This window comes from Camelina sativa, chromosome 6 (assembly GCF_000633955.1).
Source record: "Camelina sativa cultivar DH55 chromosome 6, Cs, whole genome shotgun sequence".
NCBI lineage: Eukaryota > Viridiplantae > Streptophyta > Magnoliopsida > Brassicales > Brassicaceae > Camelina > Camelina sativa.
This window is the reverse complement of record NC_025690.1, coordinates 16,289,416-16,311,290: the sequence shown is the minus strand read 5'-3', so window position 1 is coordinate 16,311,290 and position 21,875 is coordinate 16,289,416. Positions and strand designations below refer to the sequence as shown.

The window sequence follows — 21,875 nt, the reverse complement described above, 5'->3', positions numbered from 1 at the left end:
TTAGCAAGCCACAATTTTTGGCAAAGTTTATGTTAGATTTGGACAAATTCAGTGTGAACTATAGTGTAGAATTAAGTAAACCACATAGGATTGTTGTTTTTGATTAAAGCTCTGGTTTATTATGGAATTCTACGATTGATTATGTTAGGTAGGCAACAAATTGTGATATCATATGTGGATAAGGAGAGAAAAAGGACAAATGATTGGAAGTATGAAAAGAAACTTTGCGAGAAGATTTGTATTCCTAAAAGAGTCGTATGCAAATTAATATACATCATACATGGACTTAACAATATACTTGAATTTGTTCTTTTCACTTGGCCAATACAATTATCCACCTTTCACTTGAAATTGTTTTTTCACTTTGCCACCTTCTATTGAGATTTAGCACCTGACTGGAGACCTGCTTGTACTTTGCTATGGAAGTGTGTCTCCAANAAAAAAAAAAAAAAAAAAAAAAAAAAAAAAAAAAAAAAAAAAAAAAAAAAAAAAAAAAAAAAAAAAACTATAATCACACATCTTTATTACCCGAACAAGAAAAGAGATGAGATGAGATGGAAGAAAAGACGTCTTACCTGGTTGCACATTTGTAATAAATGGTATCAGGGGAGTTGTAAGTTCTACAATTGTTAAACATCCGTCTCGCATCAGCAACAAACATATCGAGTGTCACGTAATACTGTTCCGACTCTACCCTCTTTGCAATTACCTTCAGATCTGTGTTCATACATTTTACTTAAAGAGGACAAATTCTGGATACTAAATAGCGAATATGGATATATTAACTATATATATATCTTCTTACCAATGGGATCTTTAATGATGTCATAGTAATCAGGGACATCGCGAGAATCAACTGGTTCTTTGAAAGGCCAAGCATCAGCATGGTCTTGCATTGTCTGTTGCAATTAACTACAGCTTGTCAAACTAGAGTAACATAATATGTAAGAGGGCATCATAATTTTAATAACAATGCACTGAAAGAAAGTAGAAACTTATCACAACCTTCAAAAGTGCGCGCATAAGTGCATTCAACTGTTTTTGATTTGTCACCATATCTGCAGAACAGTTGAATAATTTGAAACGAGTGTGCCCCCACTGATCTGGGGTCCAACCAGCTTCCCCTGCAATAATGTTACCATACTTCCCGAATTAATCAAACTATAATTACACAACATGACAAAACTATTACAGATTAAAAAAAAAAAAAAAGCCTGCATTTTTACACGCCAATTAAGGAACTGCTCTTACTATACAAAATTAAAGGGAGATGAATCGATTTGTTTAAAGCCACTCTAAGTATTACAGAAAAACCCTAGGCTAGCTAACCAATGCAAGTATCTTAGCACATGCATATTAACTTGATCTCATGGAGCCACTAGCACAAGCTTAATTTTCAGATGACTAGAACATGTTCGAGGGAGATAAATCTATTTTTTGAGTAACAAACTGCACTAACACCAGGGAGTAGAATAATGACTTACTTAAGCCACGTATTTCCTCAACTTTGATAATCTTTCTAGGAATTCCAGCTTCATTCTGCAAAAATCATCTTAGTTATTAAATCTACTGGAAACATGGGGTTTTCACCCTGACATGCATAGTAATTAAATTCACACGAAACCATTGATGCTTACCTTTAGAAACTCGATTTTTGGATACACATTCTGACAGTTTGATAACTCTCTTATCCTTTCATCAATTGCCTGATAAAATAAAAGTACAACGGGATCAGAATCTGATACGTTTAATGGTCGCGAGGGTCCAATCACCAAAGGTCTTTATAAAGTAATTAGACAGTAATGTAACCAATGTTTAGTTGTTTAGTAATTACTTTTAAGCTGTGTGGGTTTTTTTAGTGGTAGGTTGCCATGCTTTCTTAGTCTATAAAGATTAAGCAGATAGCTTTTGGGAGGGTAGCTTGATTCTTGGTCTCATAGAGGAAGACAGGAACTTTCATTACTTAATTTCTCCTCGAGAGAGAAGAGGAACTGTCAATAATCAAGTCCTAGAGTTGTATTTCTTCTATTTTTGAATTCTTTCAGAATCAGCCACAAAGTTCGAGTATAAATTTACAGATACTTTGGGTATAGCTGAACCTGAAGGCCCATGAATTTTTTTTTTTACCATATACAATATAATTTCAATGGCTTACCTTTCGTTGCTGGCGTATCATGCTTGACAGATCCGTATATGGAAGCTTTGGATCAATTTTGCATTCCATTAGGAGGCCACCATCATAATCTTTAATGAACCTAGGAAAAATACCAAGCTTTTTTTATTTGCGGGAGTGTAGAAGAGAATAATAAGCCAAATTTGGGAAATCTCTCTAGTAGCATATGATCAGCTAGGAAATATAATGCTTTTACTCAGGTTTGTGAGCTTGATTGAGCCCACAAATATTTCAGTCAGACAACAAACATATAAAGCACACAAGTTAAGTACGGTAATGAGCAGTTTGAACTTAAGAGCATAGTTTTCATACCCATGCCATACATCTTTCTCCAAGTAAATCTCTTTAGTAAAACCCTGCACAAGATAATAGACATAACAGATAAGCTTAATACAACGACTATAAAAATATCAAAATTACAGTTAGTATCCCAGAAAGTAGATTTGGTAAGTGTAGAAACAGAACTTTTTGAAGTGAAACATTGAGGCATATCCAGGCTCGATTCAGGCAACTTTTACGCTTAATGCTACAATAGCATATATAAAAACATGGAATGCAAAATACAGTTCAATTCCTTTACTGATATGTACTAACAGTTGGTTGAAATTTGTTGTCAGATTAAATATAGAGCAAAAAACTGCACAATCAGCGAAACACACCAACCTGCTTGACAAAATAACCAACAGCATTGTTGTCCGCATAAGTAAGAAAATGCGTCAATCCATCAACATCACGTGCATGTTGTTTCAAGTGGTTCATTAATCTGGTACCGTAACCTTTTACTTGTTCATCTGCTGTGATTGCACAAAATGCTATTTCCCCAAACTTCTGACTGGATCCCAGGAAAAAGGTGGAGTTAATAAGCATGTCAAGATATATGACATCAGACTAACACATTATTTTATTTGATAAGAAACCTGTGCTTGATGATAATATAAGATACCAAGTCATTATACTACCTTCTTTCAGTCTTAAGTAAAGAGCAAAAAAACTAGATGTATAAGCGTATAACAATACATTTTGAAGAAAGTTAATAAAAGTAGAATATCATTGGGGTAAAAAAGCCGGGACAAGTTAGCGAAATAGACCTTACCTGTGATACGGACGATACGTGATACCACCTACAACTAGAGTTCCTCGTAGAACCATAACAGACTTATGTTTCCTGAGAAAATAACATAAGTTACAGATATTAGAATGCTTACCATTAGCCATTGTTTGATATAGAATTTACCATTAGGTATTTCACTCTAGTTTAGCATGTTTACCTGTCCATCAGAAGACGAACAATGTACTCCTTGGGCATATTAGGCAACTGTCTTGCAAAGATGTTCTTTAACCCAACCAAGCTGAAAAACATTCAACAAATTATTCAGAAACAACAAAAAACTCAGAGCTGATTCAGAAGCTGAGAATTCTCTGACAGGAGAAACGATTGAGGTTAGGAATTTACCACATCATATGCTCATCAATGCAATCGTTTGAGTAACAAACAAATTTGAGTCGTCCTGCTTGCTCCTACAAGAAAGATATCACCAAGTTTGTGTCAATGGTGATTCTCTAATTAATTAATTGGCATAGATATGATCCAGTGATAAGCTACCTCTCTCTTCAAAGCCTCTTCTCTCGCAATGTAAGCCCCGCTAGTCTGAAAATTCTCAGCCAGTACCTTAACAGACTCATCCTTGGGCACAAGCCCTGAGATTGAGCTTCCTCCAACGGTTCCACTCACACCAGTCCCAACCACAGATGATCCACCATCTTTTCCGACATCAGAGCTCTCAAGCTTCACAATGGAGCTCTCCGTCTTCAGCTTAGTGTTGCGACTCGAACCACCATTGACTCCTGAATTGGAATCGAGTCGAGCAGCCGTGAAAGTGCGCATGGAAGAGTCCTGATCCTGATCGGGAACAAATTCATCCTCATCATCGTCCACGACGATATCCTCTGACTCATCAGGGTCTGAATCGGTATCAACGCCGCGAGCTGAGATGCTCTCGAGTTCGTCGTTGGAAGTCAAGGCACCGTCGCGAGTATCGGCAGAGAAAGAGGAAGGAGGGAAAGAGGTAGAAGGAGGAGCGTGGTCTTCAGAAGCGGCTGCATTCGCCGCCGTGGTTGCGGCTGCATTCGCCGCCGTGGTTGCGGCGAGCTTGCGTTTGTGGAGAGAAGAAGAGACTGAAGCGGAGGCCGAATGAGAAGGAGAAGGAGTCTGAGAGCTGCGCGAACGATTGGCCGCGTTGAGATGGGAAGAGTGAGAGTCCATTGAAGCAGAGTAGTGAAGTTGATTGAAGCAAATCGTGACGAAATCGAGAGTCTAGGGTTTTAATCGTATGATTTGGGGGCGGGAAAAGACGACCGCCGACGAACGGAATATTCTCCTTCGCTTTCTTTTTTTTTAATGAGCCAAAAGTTTTTAACCGTAACCAAAATTACTAATTCGGTAATTTAATTTCCAATAACTTTTAAATTAAGGAAATATATGCTGTGATTAATTATAAAAAATGTGACGTAATTTTTTTTTTTTCACTACAATTTAACTACCAAAAAAACATTATATTTTATTCTTGTTGAGCATTTGATCCATGAATAGTTCCGTATTTAATCCGTCAATTTGTTGTTTTATAGTATGTTGTTATTTCTAATACGAATTTTAGTGACATACAGTATATCATTAGTGAAACTAGAATATATAACAGCAAAAATTAGTTTGTTTAGAATTAATTAGCCACTAACATTTTACTATGTAGCAAAAAATTGTTGTTTGGTGATAGGTTTTGCTATTTGCTAATCAACTTTGTATATAATCTTGGAGTGATTTATTGAAGTAATTAGAAAATACAAGCATGGTACAACATAAATTGTCAATTGCATGCATTATGCATATTAAAGTGATGTGCATCTCATCATTATGTTACAACTTTATGTTTATTTTTAGGCATTAATTAGGCGTTAAAACACCATTGGCATATTTAGAAAGCAACAGAAAGACCAAGTGCACTCGACAACGCATACAAAAAAGCAGGAAGATCGGAAGTTTCTGCGGCTGTGATTAGCTTGTTGTCAGTCACACACCGTTCTGTTTCCACGATCTCACCACCAGCAACCTTCACAGCCACCTTTGTCCCATAACTACTTGCACATCTTTTCTTCTGTGCAATGTAATAGTATGATACAACAATGAAATTAGATTAGTTATAATTGGAAAAAAAATTAATCTCGCCGAAGGAAAGTGGTGCCATGAAATTATATTACGTACCTTAAGAGCACCTGTCGCGGCAAGTAGCCAATTTCCCATTCCAATGGCCGCAACAAACTTGTCTTTCTCAACAAACTTTCTGACCAATTCGACGGCCTTGGGGTTCATCACCAACAGCTCTGGCGATCTTCCTCCGGGTACCACAATGCAGTCGTAATCATCCACGGAGACATCATCCCACCCAATGGTCACATAAAAGTTGTGGCCGAACTTCTCGGTAGGAAGTTGCCGTCCTTCCTCGAGGTCGTGAACGATTGTAGCACATTTCTCACCTCTCTTCTTGTTTGGCGTCACTGCGTCCACTTTACATCCTAAAGCTTGAAACGCTTTAAATGGTACATTGATACTGTAGTCTTCAACACAGTCCTACATATATATACCAAGATATATCACATATAATTTATTTTGAAGTAAAAAAAAATAAAAAAATGAAAGAGAGAACATTAAAAAGTCTAAGAGCTTACCCCAATCAAGAAAAGCAAAGAAGGCTGATGATTCTCCTTGGAGCTAGAAATCTTGGAGCCAAGTGATTCGAGCAAAACTCTGAGACTGTGAGCCAGAGTAGGCCACCCCATAGTAGACATGAAATTGCCGTCCTTGACACAATCAGTGATGTCAAAAAGGGTCTGGATTCCGGGTTGTTGCCACCACTCGCCGCCGGAGAGCTCGATCAACGGCTTCATGCTTCCGAACGCCGTGCACTTCATTCCACCGGTGAGCAGACCCGCCGCCGCGAGGAACAGCTGGCTGTGGCAGCTCGTGAAGATAAGCTTCTTGAGTTCGGCGAACCTAGCCACAAGACTCACGCATTTCTCGTCGGCGCTCAGAAGTTCAGTGAAACGTCCACCGGGAACGTAGATGGCATCGTATTGGTCGGGGATGACGTCATCGAAATTCGCGTTTAGTGTGTGATGGTCAACCACCAACTCGGTGTAAATCTGTCACAGGGTAAAAAACACAAACTGTTTACTCTTCTATTTTACTATTGAGTAGGCCATGCAATTTGCGTTAAGACCACCCAATTCTCATAATGCACTATTTGGATAATTTAACGTCTAAATATTATTTAATATATTTACTCAATATGCAATTATCAGAGGTATCCTAAATATATATACCCCAAACCCGGATGGCCGGATCAGATTCTTACCCAATGTAGTGAGGATTCAAGTACTAGTTTGAATTACTTGTAGTCTACTATACCCTTACTCGATCTGGTGGGAGATCTTACCAGAAAGTTATTGATCTTATGGGATTGCCACAAAAGATAAGATTTAAAAAAAAAAAAAAATTCCAATTACTAATAGCAAGTGTAATATTTTCGGGAACAGATTTGCATAATATATTTTTGTATCCCTTTTTTACTAATCAAGCAAAGAGCGATTCGAAGGGCAAAACCAAAATGAAGAAAAGGTGAAGGATTAGAGAAATGCCTCGAGGCCGAGAAGATCATGAGCGGCCATGATGCACTTGTCGCCAGTTTTGCGACCAGGGGAAACGCAGTGGACGTTAACGCCAAACGCTTGAAGAACATAGAGAGGTACTATGGTCTCGTAGGCTTCCATGAACTCTCCGCATAACATCAAAACCGATTTCTGAGCCATGGATCCCATAATTTTCTCTTCAAGGAACACAGAACTAAGTGTGTGTGTATGTATATATATGAGTTCAAATAATTTTATTGATTGTACTTTTTTATATTCAATAATGAAAGAGATAAGGTTATATATTATATTAGTGGAGACATACATAGCTCTCTTTGGAGCTATTATTAATTAACTGAATTACTGATATTTTTGTTTTGTATATATTATTTTATTAGTTGTGGCTGTGTACTAGACTACTAGTCGTGTCAAGTCAAATTATTGTCGTCACATTTTTGGGAACCATAGGTAATCGATATATAGATGATCATTGTGTTATTGTTTGGAGTTCATGGTGGAACAAAAACCCATTAGTCGTTGCAACCATTCAAAATTCCAATAATAATCTTTGGTCGAACCCAATAAATGCAAATTGTCAAAAATAAATAATTAATTATATTTATGAAAGAAAAAAATATATCAAACCAACAATTTGTATTTCGTTTAAAAAAAAAATTAGTGGTTTAGTTCGCGAATAGACGAATTTGCGTGTCCACTAATTAACCATCATTTACAAACAATTGAAGAGTAAAATATTAATCACGTGTTAATTTCAATTTCTCGAGCCACCTACCTCACCAACTTGACGACATCTTCCTCTGCTTAACCTGCAGGAAGCCAAATAAAAAAGGAATGGCCAAACTAAGGGCACATGAAAATGAAGTAATTGTACTCGATCGCTATTAAGTATATTAAGTAACAAACGAAAAACAAAATTAAAAATTAAATATGACTTATCACTTAGAAAGTCAAATTGAATTGGAATTATTGCAAAAAACATACTTGTTTGTTTCTGTTTAGCAAATTTCTATGTTAATTCAAATCAACATATACACATATACATTGCTCGTGACCTTCTTAAATACACTGCAGAGAAAAAACTTGGAGGATGATAGTCTCTAGAGACTCCACTGATAGTCTCTCGAGGATGATCAGCTCTACAACATCGTTTCGTAATTTAGTTTTTCCACACTCGAGCAGCCCTCTAAGTTGTCTTTTTAACATTGTATTGCACCGTCTCTAATTAATTGATCAAGCGAGAAGATCAAGGCAAACACATAAATTATGTGAGATAATACAATTTTAAAAAAAAAATCCAATGGAATTAGATAAAATAAAAATGTAGAATATAATCAAAACCTCAAGGAGGTTTGGTTTTCCTACCTACTCACTGGTTTAAATTTCGTATAGACCATTGGGGCATCACAGCTCTCTTCTAATTTTACTTTAAATCTTGTTCTCTGGATAGATTTGTAGGTTTGAAGCGTGGCGACAAAGACATATCTACAACTGTCAAAATGCTTTCGCCACAGTTACCTAATCTTAAGATATTTTCTTTAAAGATCACAAGAACTCTCCAACTTCATCGAGAGTTATCATTCTGTTGGTACGGATCCAAACCGAAAGGTTTGTTTATCCTTTGAGCTGTTTAAGAATGTGGTTAGTGATAACAGACTCAAATTGAAATCTCGACAAAGGTCACTGAATACGAATTATTTTTAAAAGTTTGAAATTTTTTTGGATTGTGAGTGCGAAAAAAAAAAAAAAGAGGAACGTGTGTGAGCAATGAGCCCGTCTTTGGCCGACCATCTCCCTTAGATGCACCAACTCTGACGTTGTTGTTAGGCTCCAACCCTTTTACTGTTTATTTAGGAGAGAGTTGTACGATGATTTAAGAAACTTCATTTATCTATTTTTTCTAAGGGAAATATTTGATAACATTTATAAAACTTTATGTGTGTGCACGGATCCTAAAACTTTTGTGTATATCTAAAATTTTGTTTCTGATACTTTAACCTATAAACTTCATTAACATTAATTTTAAGTGATTCTTCAATATACAAAGATTTTTTTTTTTTTGTTTTCAGTAAATACCAAATGTAATCAAGTATATATATATTTTTAATTGAATAACACCAAAATTCAAAATCTCTGAATCATGATTTACAAATATCATATTTAATAACACCGAATTGTATTTTCTAATTTGAACTAGTGATTTAAATAACAACAGATTATGTTTGGTTTAGCTTCTATTAAAGTTCTATGAAAACAAAAAGAAAAACATTATGCTCATTTAGCGGAGACGTTATATTATATGAGAACAAGAAAAAAAATGTTGATTTAGAAACAATAATTAATATTCAGAAAGTGGACTATAAAGGAAAAGCATGAAATTGCAAATCTTTCAATTTATAGACCAAAACCGGAAACGTATTAGGAGAAAAGAAAGAAAAAAAAGCTTCAAAAACATAGAAGAGAAGAGAGCATCTCACAGGTTTGCCTTGGAAAGATCAAGGAAGACTGCTCAAGATCGGTTAGAGAGGAGCCTTGGACTGGAGATGATAAAGAGATGTAGACCTAGTATGCTTCCTCAACCAATGACACCGGCCGAGAAGCATATCGTTGCTAAAGTCACAGGCGGGTCACCTAATTATATGAAGGGAACGATTAGTTCAGAGGTTAAGAGAAAGAGCCAAGGTGTTCAAGTTGGTTCGGACATGAATAGCCAGAGCGGTAATAAACTTGATATTTCGTGCTCCGGAAATAAAAAACAGAGTTGGTCACCTAATTATATGAAGGGAACGAGTAGTTCAGAGGCTAGGAGACAGAGACGACAAGGTGTTCAAGTTGGTTCGGACAAGAAGAGCCAGACCGGTAAGAAACTTGATATTTCAAGCTCCGGAATTAAGAAACAGAGTAGTAGTAGTAGTAGTAGTAGTAGTTTGAAAAAGGTTCTGAGTTTTAAGAGAAGTTGTAGGATTGGTCGTTGTTGTGATCAAGCGACTTGTTCTTCGTTTCTTAGAAACTCAAAGTTCACAGAGGATCTGATGCTTGCTTCTCCTAATGACTTGAAAGTCTGTCATTATACGTATTGTTCACTCAACGCGCATCTTCACGACCAATTCCCACCTCTTAAAAACTTAATATCCGCAAGAAGACGTTCCATGAAGTCCCATGCAAATGTGAAGATGAGCGGTGATGATGGTTGTGTGGATATCTATGTTGATGGGAAGAAAGAAAATGGAAGCACTCGAGATGTTGTTGATATCCAAGTAATCGATTTTGAGCCTGAGGATAAGGACATGGAATTGGGAAAGGCTGAAGGTTTAGAATCTAACGGAACAGAGATGGTGAGCGTACGAAATGGTGAAGGCATTGAATCAGGTGATGAAAACATTGGTACGATGATGATTATCATCCTAGGGAATGCTCTTGATGAGGAGCTGAACTCCAAAAAATCTGAAGATTGTAAGGAGGTAGATGAAGAGAAAGTGAAAGAGCGGATTGAACTTGTATCGAAAACAGAGGAAACTCTGTTAACCCTTGCGCGAAAACCCTGCATCCCAGAAGAGTGCACTGAGAGTTGGAGGGAATTCAACCCAAGAGAACCCAATTACCTTCCAATCACCGCAGAGCCGAGCAATGAAACAGTGGAACTCAAGCATGAGGAGATGGATGAGATGAAGAACACAGAGGAGTGGATGACTGATTATGCACTTCAACATAACGTCAGCAAACTCGCTGTAGAAAGGAAGAAGGATGTAGCATTATTCGTTGTGGCATTTGAAACCACATTACCTAGAGATCGTTCACCAGCTTTCACTAATGGAAGACATCTTCAAGCTTGCAATTGACGTGCTCAAAGCCTAAGCACCTACTGACTACTGAGTGAGTGAATGATGAACTCTGTTTAGAAATTGAATGGTTTTGAGTTTTGACTTATGTTTGGAACCAAGTTTTCACTAGCTTTCACTAATTTGGAACAACATGTGATTGATGATGTTTGATACCAAGTTTTTATAACTAAAGTGGTACTTATTAAGTCCAGATACCTAAGTGAGCATGCGAGTAAATGATATCTGCAGTTGTTAAGCACTGAAATAGTTCACTTTTTTTTTTTTAACATAGTAAGCAAATGACAAGAGCATGCAAAGACAGCATTTGCTTGAAGAAAAGAAACCTAAAAGTTCAAATTAACTAATGTACACCTGAGGATGTCCAGAAGAGATCAACACTAGTCAAAGAACTAAGAAGAGAGAAAAGAGAAAAAAAATAAGGAAAAAGCAGTCCAAGACTAAACAAACACAAACACCATAAGCTACTAATTAGCAGATCACAATAATATATCTCTCTCTCTTAGTGACTGAAGAAGAAACAAATCACTCTTTGTTGGTTTTGTTGATGAGGGACTTGTGGATGTGAGGGATCACACCTCCTCCAGCAATAGTTCCTTTGATGAGTGTGTCAAGCTCCTCATCTCCTCTGATAGCCAACTGCAAATGCCTTGGAGTAATCCTCTTCACTTTCAGATCTTTGCTAGCGTTTCCAGCCAACTCAAGAACCTCTGCAGTCAGGTACTCAAGGATTGAAGCAGTGTACACAGCAGCGGTGGCACCAACTCTCCCATGTGCAGAAACCCTGTTCTTGAGTTGCCTGTGAATACGACCCACTGGAAACTGAAATAAACCAAAAGAAACAGCATCAGTGTTTGTGCATAATTAGCTTCAGAGAACATGTTATCAAAAAAACAACAACAACATCATGATGGGTTTTGTGCTCACTGCTCATACCATATGACACTAAGCTAAAGCAAGACAAATTTGAGAAACCCTAGAAGTTTTAAAGATCTGAACCGTAGTGACAAAATTACGAATCGAATCAAAAAGTCAAAGAAGGTCAAAATTAGGGTTAGAGGGAATAGACCTGAATACCAGCACGAGCAGAGCGAGAGATGGGTTTCTTCTTGTCCTTGTCTTTGTCCTTGTTACCAGCCATCGTCTTCGCAGCTACGAGTCCTTTTCCTCCTTTCCCTGCCATCCTCGCTGTTTCCTTATTCTTCTTCTAGATCTGACCCCATTCATAGTCAAACCAAAAAATTCAGAAAAAAAAAAAAAATCACAAAACAAGAGTATTACGCATAATAAATCTACCAGATCTGTCGAAAGAATCATAAAAAGAAGACGAAATCGAAGAACAGAATTGGTAATCCCACCCAAAAATTTCTTGAAGAGAGTGAGAAACAGATCTGTGGAAGAGAGAGAAGTAAAGTACCTGAGAGACGACGACGACGAGAGAATTGCAAAGAAGAAGAAGAAGAAAAAAAGGACGAAAGAAACGAAATCTGGTTGAAAGTGAATGGGATGGGAGTTTTAAAATCAAAAGTTTGGTGGGAGTTTTTAAATCTTTTTAAAATCTTGGGGGGGAACCTACGCTTTCCCGGTTAAATTTTTTACTTTTGGAGCCATAAAATGTTTCAACGTTTTTGCTATAAAGCCCTCCGTTTCTCATAAAACTTTAAAATCCTCGTTTTATTTTAAAAACTGAGTTAGAAAAGCCTCTATCTAGGAAGAGAAGATTTATACATACCTTTATATGATTTTGCCTTGTGATGAAATTTTAAGTTTTTCTTTTTTCTTTGTGTGATGAATTAGTTGTTGGGCTCTATGTGATTTATACTAGTTTCCATCATAAATAGCTTGAGATTTATCATTCATTTTATTTCTTTTTTTTTATATTTATTTTTGGTATTTGCGACTCAACAATTCAGTCAAATTTTCTTGACAAAAACATTTATGTTGATGTATAAAATTAGTATTTTAGTGTAAAAGAAAAATATATTACTTAATATAAATTATAACTTAGCATAAATTGTTTAGTCAAATAAATTTATTTTGAATTTTTTAATGATTTTAAAAGATAATATCGACGCGTGTTGATTTGTAATAGCCTTTGTGATATATGTTCATTTTCATCATAAATGCATTGAGATTGTGACCTTTTCTCTTGTTTAGTTTTTAGGTAATACGTCTGTCATTTACGATATAAGAGAACTTACTGAGTAATTTGTTTGACTAGAATTATTAATATCAATGTTAAATAATAGTAATTCTGAATAAAAAGAAGAAGATATGATTGTGTTGTGTGTGTCTCATGAAAATTTGAAAACTGTAAACTTGACATTAAACTTTTTGCTTTAGATTGAATAGTAATGTTACCGTGTGGACATNTTTTTTTTTTTTTTTTTTTTTTTTTTTTTTTTTTGTCGTCTAAACTCCATCTACTAGTTCACGGTTAAAAACTCTCTTCTAGAGAAAGCCAGTGAGGAACCGTAGAACTCACATGGGAAAAACAAAACCCACGACCTCTTGCACATTTCGCAAGATGATCAGAGGTATTATCACTACGAGGGATATATCTAATAATCAATGAAGAGAATAAGTCCCTGTAATACACAAAATCCTTCAGCTCTGTCGCAAATGCAGGCCATGCCTCTGGGTTTGAAGTCATAGCAAGAAGGTCTGAACAATCTGTCATAATGAGGATACTTGTCAACGGAATCGCCAATAAGCACTTCATTGCCCGTAAAAGGGTCTCCAATTCGGCATGAAGGGGTGAAAGACTTCTGCGCGAGCTCTTCAATCCTAATTGCCTCAAACTCCCTCCACAGGACACAATCCAACCATGTCCACTTCGTGAATCTGACGCATGCCAAGACCCATCAATAAAACAAACAGGACGAACTGGTATGATCTCCACTATGAACATCAGACACATTAAATTGCTTTAGAAAGCAAAGTTTACATCAAACTTTTTGCTTATTTGCCAATATGGTAAATAGATAAGGGTCTTTTATTTCCCATTTCCTATATAACAAGCATCAAACATTGCTTTCTTCTTCCCCTAAGAATTTAGCAAAACATCTTCTTCCCCTTACAAACGATTTTGACCTCCTATGCATCATCCATCATCCACATAGTGAATCACATCCTTATATATTAAAAAAAAAAAACCAAAACAAAATCAAAATCAAAATCAAAAAAGGCATTAAAAGCAGGACGTTTTCGTGTCGTCGAGTCTCAATCCGTATCTAAATAAACCCTCCATTCAAGTGATCTTTTTCCTTTTTCTTCTCCTCTATCTCTTTATTTTGTTTGTGTTTTCTTTCTCTAATTTTATGCCTCTCAAACCTTCGTCGTGAAACCTTTAAATGAATCAATCATAAACATTTGTATTTTCTCAACTAATTATTTTTTATTTTTTCTTTTTGAGTTTTGTGTCTCCTCCATCTTTTTTTTTTCTTGTTGGAAGCGAAGAACGATTGATCTCTTTTTATTTATCTGACATTTTTGGACGTAAGAGTGAGTAATAATTTTTTTCCGTCGTAGGGTTTCGTTTTGAACGATTTTGAAAAGAACAAGAAAAAAAAAATGCCTTTCCGTTCAAAAGTCCGACCTATCAACGTCAACGGTGTAGCCAAGGAGGCAGAGCCGGCGCCTGCGATGAGACAAGGGCCAAGATCTCGACTGAAGCGACTCTTTGAACGTCAGTTCAGTCTGAAGAGCTTCTCAGGTGTGGATTCACCGCTTGCGAGAGGCAACTCGGAAGAATTCGAACCGGGCTCTGTCTGTTTGAGGAAGATGGTTGAGAACTACATGGAGGATCCAGACAGTGAGAAACAATCACGTTGCATTGGTCGTAACCACTGCAACTGCTTTAGTGGAAGTGGCACTGATAGCTCCGACGAAGACGAAGAGATTTCTTCTTCCAGCGGTGTCCTTCGAAGCCTCAAGGTATTTGAATGATTTCATTTTATGATATCTTTCCCATGTTTGATCTTTGACATCTGATGTTAAAACAGAGTTTTTTTTTTTGACAATGTTTTTGTAGAGTCTGTTACTTTGTGCTAATGTCGCCGAGAGTGATCTGGAGACTAAAGCAACAGAGCTTGTTGAGAAAGAAGTTAAGTGTAAGGACTCGAGGTTGAGAGATGTTGCTGATAAATTGGTGGCTTTAGGCTATGATGCAGCAGTTTGCAAATCTCGCTGGGACAAATTGAAATCGAGATGGTATCCTGTGCCTGCTGGTATGTTTTCTTCATTTTATCCATTCTTAAGACAAAGTTGCAAATCGTTAAGGTAATAACACTTGATTTGTGTGGTAAAACAGGGGAATATGAGTATTTGGATGTTATGATTGGAGATCAAAGAGTTTTGATCGACATTGACTTCCAGTCCAAGTTCGAAATAGCTCGACGGAGTATGACTTACAAGTCGATATCCAAGACACTGCCTTACGTCTATGTTGGACAAGTGGATAGGCTGAAGAAGCTTGTGGTATTTGTGTCTGATGCTGCAAAGAAGAGCCTGAAGAAGAAAGGGCTGTCAATGCCACCATGGAGGAGAGCTGAGTATGTGTTAACCAAATGGGTGTCTCGTTATGATCGTGCTAAGCAAACTCAAGGAGAAACCAGTGGAGATGCTGCTGCTGCTGCTGTCCAACCTTAAATAGCTTCTTAATTAATTTATGAATAATAATAAAAAGACTTTTTAATTATTTTTATTTTTTTGTAATAATAAGGGTATGATTTTTAAGGATCATACCCTCTTTCTTATTTTTGAAGATTTCTTCTGATCCTTGTAGAAGAAACCAGTCCTTTTTTATGAATTTGATTTATAATCATCATCGCATGCATTTTCTCTTTCATTTAAATTGAATAAAAATACCATAATAATGTGACTTCAACTAGAGACAATACTAGTTGACTTTTGACCAATAATCATCGACTTTACTTTTGACGTCTCTCATTCATAAAGACTAATTAATATTTAGGCCCATTAGTGTAGATTGTGCCTCGCTTCTATTTTTTTTTCTACTGTGTGTGATTGTAGTTGTTTATGACCACGGTTACGGTTATCAATGTTACAGTTAATTAACTATCGGTTACAGTTAGAATTTTTGTTTAACCTTAACCATAATCATTTAATAAACAGTTACAGTTAAATACGGTTTTGATTGAAACGATTACAGTTATAAACGGTTACGGTTATTTGATAATATGATACGGTTAATATTATTTGATGATGTAATATTATTGATATTACTTATTTATAATTAATATGTACTTTTAGTGTATTTATATTTCTTCATATCATATGATTCATATTAAATAAATAATTATTAGTATATTTTATTATGTTTTTGAAACGGTTACGATTAACAAATTACAGTTTAACTATGCGATTAACCAACTATTTTAATATGGTTACGATTAATTAACAGTTATGGTTAATATAATGTAACCATATATTTACGGTTAACGGTTACGGTTTTAAACCATTTTATACGGTTACGGTTTGGTTACAGTTAGGATACAGTCTGGTTATGGTCTGAAATACGGTTACGGTTTAATTTTGGTCATGGGGCTCATGCCTAAGTTGTTGACACTCGGTTCTAACTTCTAATCACAAACGTTTGCAGAAAAAAGAAGTGTGTGATTGTTCCAGACTTCCACAGAGGAAATGAAACAAAAGATGAATCACATATATTCTCCAGTCCAAAATCGAATATGTGCCCCAAAGACAATGAAGTCCAAAATCGAATATGTGCCCCAAAGACAATGAACTCCAATATCAACAACCACACCACAGACACTAAAAACAGTTTTAAGAGAGATAATATTGAGAGGCTAAAATAAACAAGAGAGAAATTAAACAAAATTTCAGACAGCTAAAATAAAGGAAACGTTGATGTTTATTATGACCCATTGACTCTAATAGAACACACTGATGAAAAAGAATGAAACACGTCTTCTGTTTTCTTCCCCAAAACATAACACTACACTCAGATATGTAATATGGGGAGACCGATGGCGATGTATATAGTGAAAGAACACAATGGCTAAAAATAAAATTGTCCAAAACTTTTTTGAGTGTCTTATAAAACATAAACGAGTTTGAGATGGTTACCTTAGAAGCCAACAACAACAAAACTTCACTCATCAACCTCAGCTTTGATTTCTCTTTGGAGATCTTCTTTGTACTCGTCAAACGAACCTGGGAAGAAATTCACCGTTCCGTCTTCTACAACCCAGATTTGACTATTCTCCTCTTCCGCACAGACACGCGATATTAGTCTCGAGTCGTGACTCACCAACACAACTCCTCCTGTGAACTCATCTAGTGCATCCGCCAAAGCATCTATACTTTGCATGTCTAAGTGATTTGTAGGCTCGTCCAGAAGTAATATGTGTGGCTTTGACATTGAGATCGAAGTGAACACAACTCTAGCCTTTTGTCCTCCAGACAATTTCGCTATTGGAGACAAGTGATTGTGACTTGGTAGCCCAAACTTGCCTAGCTTCGCTCGTACTGCCTCTTGCTTGCTGAACCCCTCTTGGTCAGGATGAAGACGAAGAAGATACTGAACCGGAGTTTCCCCCATTGTTAACAGGTCAATAAAATGCTGTGAATACCTTCCAATCCTCAGCTTCTGGCTTCTTCTCATTTCACCCTCGGTTGGAACTAAATCTCCCGCAAGAAGATTCAATAGAGTGGACTTTCCTGCTCCGTTAGGCCCAACTATAGCAACCCTTGTCCCCATATCGATACCTACATCAACATTCGAGAGCCTGAAATCTGGCCTGTTGGGATAGCTGAAGCTAACCTCAATTAACTGCAGAAGAGGAGGAGTGAGCTCGGTTGGTTCTGGGAAGTGGAACACCACACTATAATCTCTCCATTTCCTTGGAGCTTCTGCTGCTGGGCCTTCTTCATCCTGTGCCTTACCCTTTCCCTTACTCTTGGATGCTTCTTTTGCTGCAGTAAACTTGGCCCTGTCCTTTACCTTCTCCTGTTGAGCTCGGTTTCCAGTCCTCTTAGCTGCCTTGATCTGTTTCTCGTAGACATCAAATTTTTTATTCACCTCCTTGCGACGCTGCTCATACCCGCTTTCAAAAGCATCAAAACTACCACGATAGAAGTGAAGACCCAGGTCATGGAGATGTATTATATCTGTGCAAACTGTGTTGAGGAAGTCCCGGTCATGTGAAACAACAACTAGCGTCTTCTTCCAGCGACACAAATATTCCTCTAACCATAGAACAGCTCTTAGGTCAAGATGGTTAGTGGGTTCATCCAACAACAAAAGAGTAGGCTGCACAAACAGAGCTCTAGCTAACGATATTCTCATCCTCCAGCCACCACTGAAGGACTGAGTTGGACGCACTTGCATATCTTTAGAGAAACCTAACCCCGCAAGAATTTTGGATGCCTGAGATTCAGCAGCATCTGACCCCAAAATTTGCAGCCTATCATACAATTCAGCAAGCTTTTCTCCAGTATCGTCATCATCCTCGCCATCAACATTTTCTCCGTCAGCTCCAGAAGACGACTTCTGCAGAGCTTCAACCTCTTCCCGTAGCTTAACCAACTCTTCATTGGCAGAAACAACTGCATTCAGAGCACTGTTTTCATCACCTACCACCTCTTGCTCAACAAGAAGAACATCAATATTCTTCGGCACTGGAATCTTCCTCCACGCTAAAAGCTTTAACAATGTAGACTTCCCCATACCGTTTGGCCCAACCAACCCATACCTTTTACCATGTGATATCTTGACAGAAGCATTCTTCAAAAGCTCTTTACCTCGAGCAGAGACAGAAAAAGAATCGATTGTGATATCTTTAACATTTGCATCTGCCGTGTCGTCTCTTTCAAGCACTGAGGTCTTACTTCCAATAACAACCGTGAATGCATCATGATCATCCTTCAAGGCCTCCCTCTTTGCCAACTCTAAAGCTTCGAGAGCTAATCTTTCTTTCATCTCTCGTTTCTTTTGTTCCTTATCAGTAACAGAAATATCAAGATGCCTTTGTTCGCTCTTCTGCTTCCTCCTTTCATCCTTCAGTCTCTGCTCCTCATCAGAATCCCCTTCGTCTTCTTCATCAGAAGGAGGAAGATCTATGCCATCAGTGTAGGAAGTAGCTTTAGGAGCAGCCTTGGTTCTGGATGATGAGCCCTTCTTAGGTTTATCATCTTTCTGATCCATGCCTGCAAGCATAGCCGAGACTGATAACTTCTCCTTTTTTGAATCTTTAGAAGCATCTTTCCCACTTGGTTTCACCTTCGTGCTAGTAGCAGCACTCTCTTCTGACTTCTTCTTACCCATTTAAATCTGTATCTGAGAAATCAAAAAAAAAAAAAAGAATAGGGCTGATGAGTTATGAAAATCATATAAAAAAGGGCTGACGAGTAATCAAATTATCTAGCAACCTAATTGGAAAACTCCCAAACTCAGGGGTGGAAGTTCTGATCTGAAATTAGGGTTTTTCTACTTAGACAATGGTCACAAAAAAAAAGCTAAAGCTCAAAACTTTATTAAAACCCAGTAAACATCGATTCATATAAACAAAACCTGATGCGTTCTCAAAGAAAATTTCAATACTTTACCATCTAATAACTCGTATCTGGTCTAAAATAACTAGGGCGCCGTTTCAACAAAATAATATCAAGGGTTTCGGATTTATCACCAAACAAATAGACAAAAAAGACCTAATCCACAGAACCCAGTAATTGAAAGAAGGAATGAAACTAGCAGTAAAAAAAAGGATTAATTTTAAGCACAACTCTAAGAAAATCAGAATCCCAAAACAGAGAACGAGAAATCGATCCGAATCTGATAAAAAAATCAATGGAAACTTCAATCTCTCCTAATATCTAAAACCACAAAATATTAAAAGGTAAGAAGATGGAGTTTTACCGAGTGAGAGAGAGAGAGAGATTGCGTAGATGAATGGATTACAGAGAAAAGCGATTGAAGCTGGTGCGTCCGTGAGGAAGCAAGCAGAGAGAAAGAGAGAGAGAACGAGAGAAATAGAATCGCCCGTCTCTTCTTTCCATATATTTATATTGGGCCTAAATATGGGCCTAAACTCCAATCGACCAATAAATCTTATGTTAAAGATACTCGACAAGTAACTTTGATATGTGTTACTTGTCAGTGTAAATTTTGATAATTTACTAAAACATTAAAATGAATTAAAATTTAAAAAGTAAAATTTCTAAACTTATTATAAAAAGAAAATCTGCTAACTATTAATATTTGCTTATTCTTTCTTTTTAAATATTTTAATTTAATTATGTTGTAGTATTTTTAGTTTTTGGTTATATTATTTAGTTAAATTTGATATCTTACTAGAAAAAACGTATTGTCAAAGTTACTCATTAATAAGATCGTGACACGTGTTACTTGTCTCGATAAGATATTGACATGTATTAATTTTAAATTTACTAAATCATTAAAAAGAATTAAAAATTAACAAGTAAAAGTTCTAACCCTATTGTAAAAAGAAAATCTACTAACTATCAATATTTGTTTATTCTTTCTTTTTTAATATTTTAATTTAATTATGTTGTAGTATTTTTAGATTATGGTTATATTATAAATTCATGATGATTTTAAAATATATATTTTATATTATTTTGATTTTTTTTCTTTAGTTAAGGATATGTAAGATTAACATTTATTATTTTCTTAATTTTTTTTAATGTTGTAGTATTTTTAAATTGTTTTTTAGTTTATATTTTATATCTCTAAATTATCTAAGACTCATATATCATCATGCTTATAATTTTCAATTTTTATTTTTATTATGTCAAATCTTTCAATTTCTCAAATATTATTAGGTTGGTCATAAACTCATTGCAATCATGTAGATATTTTTTTATTTTAATAAGATTGTGACATGTGTTACTTGTCTCGAGAAGATGTTGACATGCGTCAATTTTGAATTTACTAAAATATTAAAAAGAATTAAAAATTTATAAGTAAAAGTTCTAAACCTAATGTAAAAAAAGAAATCTAATAACTATCAATATTTGTTTATTCTTTCTTTTTTAATATTTTAATTTAATTATGTTGTAGTATTTTTAGATTTTGGTTATATTATTTAGTTAAATTTGATTTCTTATTAGAAATTCAAGATGATTTAAAATATCTTTTTTATATTATTTTGAATTTTTTTCTTTAGTTAAGGATATGTAAGATCAATATTTTTTTTTTCTTATTTTTTTTTAATGTTGTAGCATTTTTAAATCTAGTATGAAATAAACTTAGAGGGACGTGTACAAGACGTGTTCAGATTAATGTCTTAGTACTAACTTCTGCTAATCAAGATAAAAGTAATGACTCAATATTATGGAATGTAAAATTATCTGTTTTAGGTTATACTTGTATGTTTGGTGTTGGTTTTACCTTTGTTTCTTATATTTGCAATGATAAATTAAGTGATTTTAGACTTTTGTAATGATCAAGGTTGCAATAGTGCGCTTTAGTCTGACCTTAATTAAGACAATTCAAGCAAAATTTTGTTGATGATTCAATGAGACAAAGGGAGAGGGTACTACAAGCACAAACAGGAAATAAACTACTATTCTTCCCATTCATTAGACTTAAAGAAAGCTTTTTTCTTGTAACTACAACTGTGTATGCACATTATGAATCAGTTTGTATGAAATACACACACAAAAGCTTTGCTTTTTTTTTTGCTTGTTCTTATGTTCAAAGTCTTGTAAAGTCCTCTGCAACTTGAATGAGCAAATCACATGTTTTTTGAATTCATAGTCCTCTACAAACTGTAAAAGAAGAAATGAATGTATGCAACACTTGAATTATCAAGAATCACATGCTTGGCACATCGGTAAAGAACAAGAAACGACTATATTGTTGGGGAAAGATCAAATCACAAACAAAATAACAAAGTAGATACCAAAAAAATCGAATATGAGCTTGTTGTGCAAAGATAAAATCATTTACAAAATTAATCAACACAAAAAACACATTTGAGATCACCAATGTAGAGGCAAAAAAATAATACAAACTTAATAGAGATATACTTAGATAAAATTCATATATAGCTAAGACACCCTTGCAAAGGTTTACCAATGTGGATGCTCTATCTATAATGGTGTCATGTAATTAAAGCAGATATATAACGAAGGAAACTGAGTTTTTATCTTAAAAG

General features: G+C 35.8%; 6 protein-coding genes across 9 annotated transcripts; 2 read left to right on the top strand and 4 right to left on the bottom strand.

Annotated features, from left to right (window-relative positions):
- Positions 224-4,551, bottom strand: LOC104791731 (histone acetyltransferase GCN5-like). Its single transcript, XM_010517695.1, has 13 exons — positions 3,777-4,551; positions 3,627-3,691; positions 3,442-3,522; positions 3,267-3,338; positions 2,837-3,005; positions 2,486-2,529; positions 2,156-2,255; positions 1,638-1,706; positions 1,485-1,539; positions 1,006-1,124; positions 806-899; positions 575-717; positions 224-437 (listed from the first exon to the last, which is right to left on the bottom strand). Exons 1-13 carry the CDS (start codon positions 4,434-4,436, stop codon positions 375-377), a joined length of 1,734 nt encoding a protein of 577 aa, XP_010515997.1. The 5' UTR covers positions 4,437-4,551; the 3' UTR covers positions 224-374.
- On the bottom strand, positions 5,018-7,095 carry LOC104791729 (DJ-1 protein homolog F). Its single transcript, XM_010517694.2, has 4 exons — positions 6,863-7,095; positions 5,894-6,367; positions 5,430-5,795; positions 5,018-5,322 (listed from the first exon to the last, which is right to left on the bottom strand). The coding sequence occupies exons 1-4, from the start codon at positions 7,040-7,042 to the stop codon at positions 5,143-5,145; spliced, it is 1,200 nt and encodes a 399-aa protein (XP_010515996.1). The 5' UTR covers positions 7,043-7,095; the 3' UTR covers positions 5,018-5,142.
- Positions 9,316-10,739, top strand: LOC104791728. The gene has a single exon (XM_010517693.2). The coding sequence runs from the start codon at positions 9,415-9,417 to the stop codon at positions 10,708-10,710; it is 1,296 nt and encodes a 431-aa protein (XP_010515995.1). The 5' UTR covers positions 9,316-9,414; the 3' UTR covers positions 10,711-10,739.
- LOC104791727 (histone H2A variant 1) lies at positions 10,958-12,485 on the bottom strand. Of its 4 annotated transcripts, none has more exons than XM_010517692.2 (3): positions 12,443-12,485; positions 11,780-11,923; positions 10,958-11,532 (listed from the first exon to the last, which is right to left on the bottom strand). In XM_010517692.2, the coding sequence occupies exons 2-3, from the start codon at positions 11,891-11,893 to the stop codon at positions 11,236-11,238; spliced, it is 411 nt and encodes a 136-aa protein (XP_010515994.1). In that variant the 5' UTR covers positions 11,894-11,923; positions 12,443-12,485; the 3' UTR covers positions 10,958-11,235. The 4 variants fall into 4 exon arrangements, with proteins under 4 accessions (XP_010515994.1, XP_010515991.1, XP_010515993.1 ...); XM_010517689.2 differs by lacking the exon at positions 12,443-12,485 and adding an exon at positions 12,128-12,235; XM_010517691.1 differs by lacking the exon at positions 12,443-12,485 and adding an exon at positions 12,069-12,093.
- Positions 14,018-15,360, top strand: LOC104699126. The gene is made up of 3 exons (XM_010414469.2): positions 14,018-14,646; positions 14,744-14,939; positions 15,023-15,360. Exons 1-3 carry the CDS (start codon positions 14,284-14,286, stop codon positions 15,358-15,360), a joined length of 897 nt encoding a protein of 298 aa, XP_010412771.1. The 5' UTR covers positions 14,018-14,283.
- LOC104791726 (ABC transporter F family member 4-like) lies at positions 16,548-19,731 on the bottom strand. Its single transcript, XM_010517688.2, has 2 exons — positions 19,613-19,731; positions 16,548-19,033 (listed from the first exon to the last, which is right to left on the bottom strand). The coding sequence occupies exon 2, from the start codon at positions 19,019-19,021 to the stop codon at positions 16,847-16,849; it is 2,175 nt and encodes a 724-aa protein (XP_010515990.1). The 5' UTR covers positions 19,022-19,033; positions 19,613-19,731; the 3' UTR covers positions 16,548-16,846.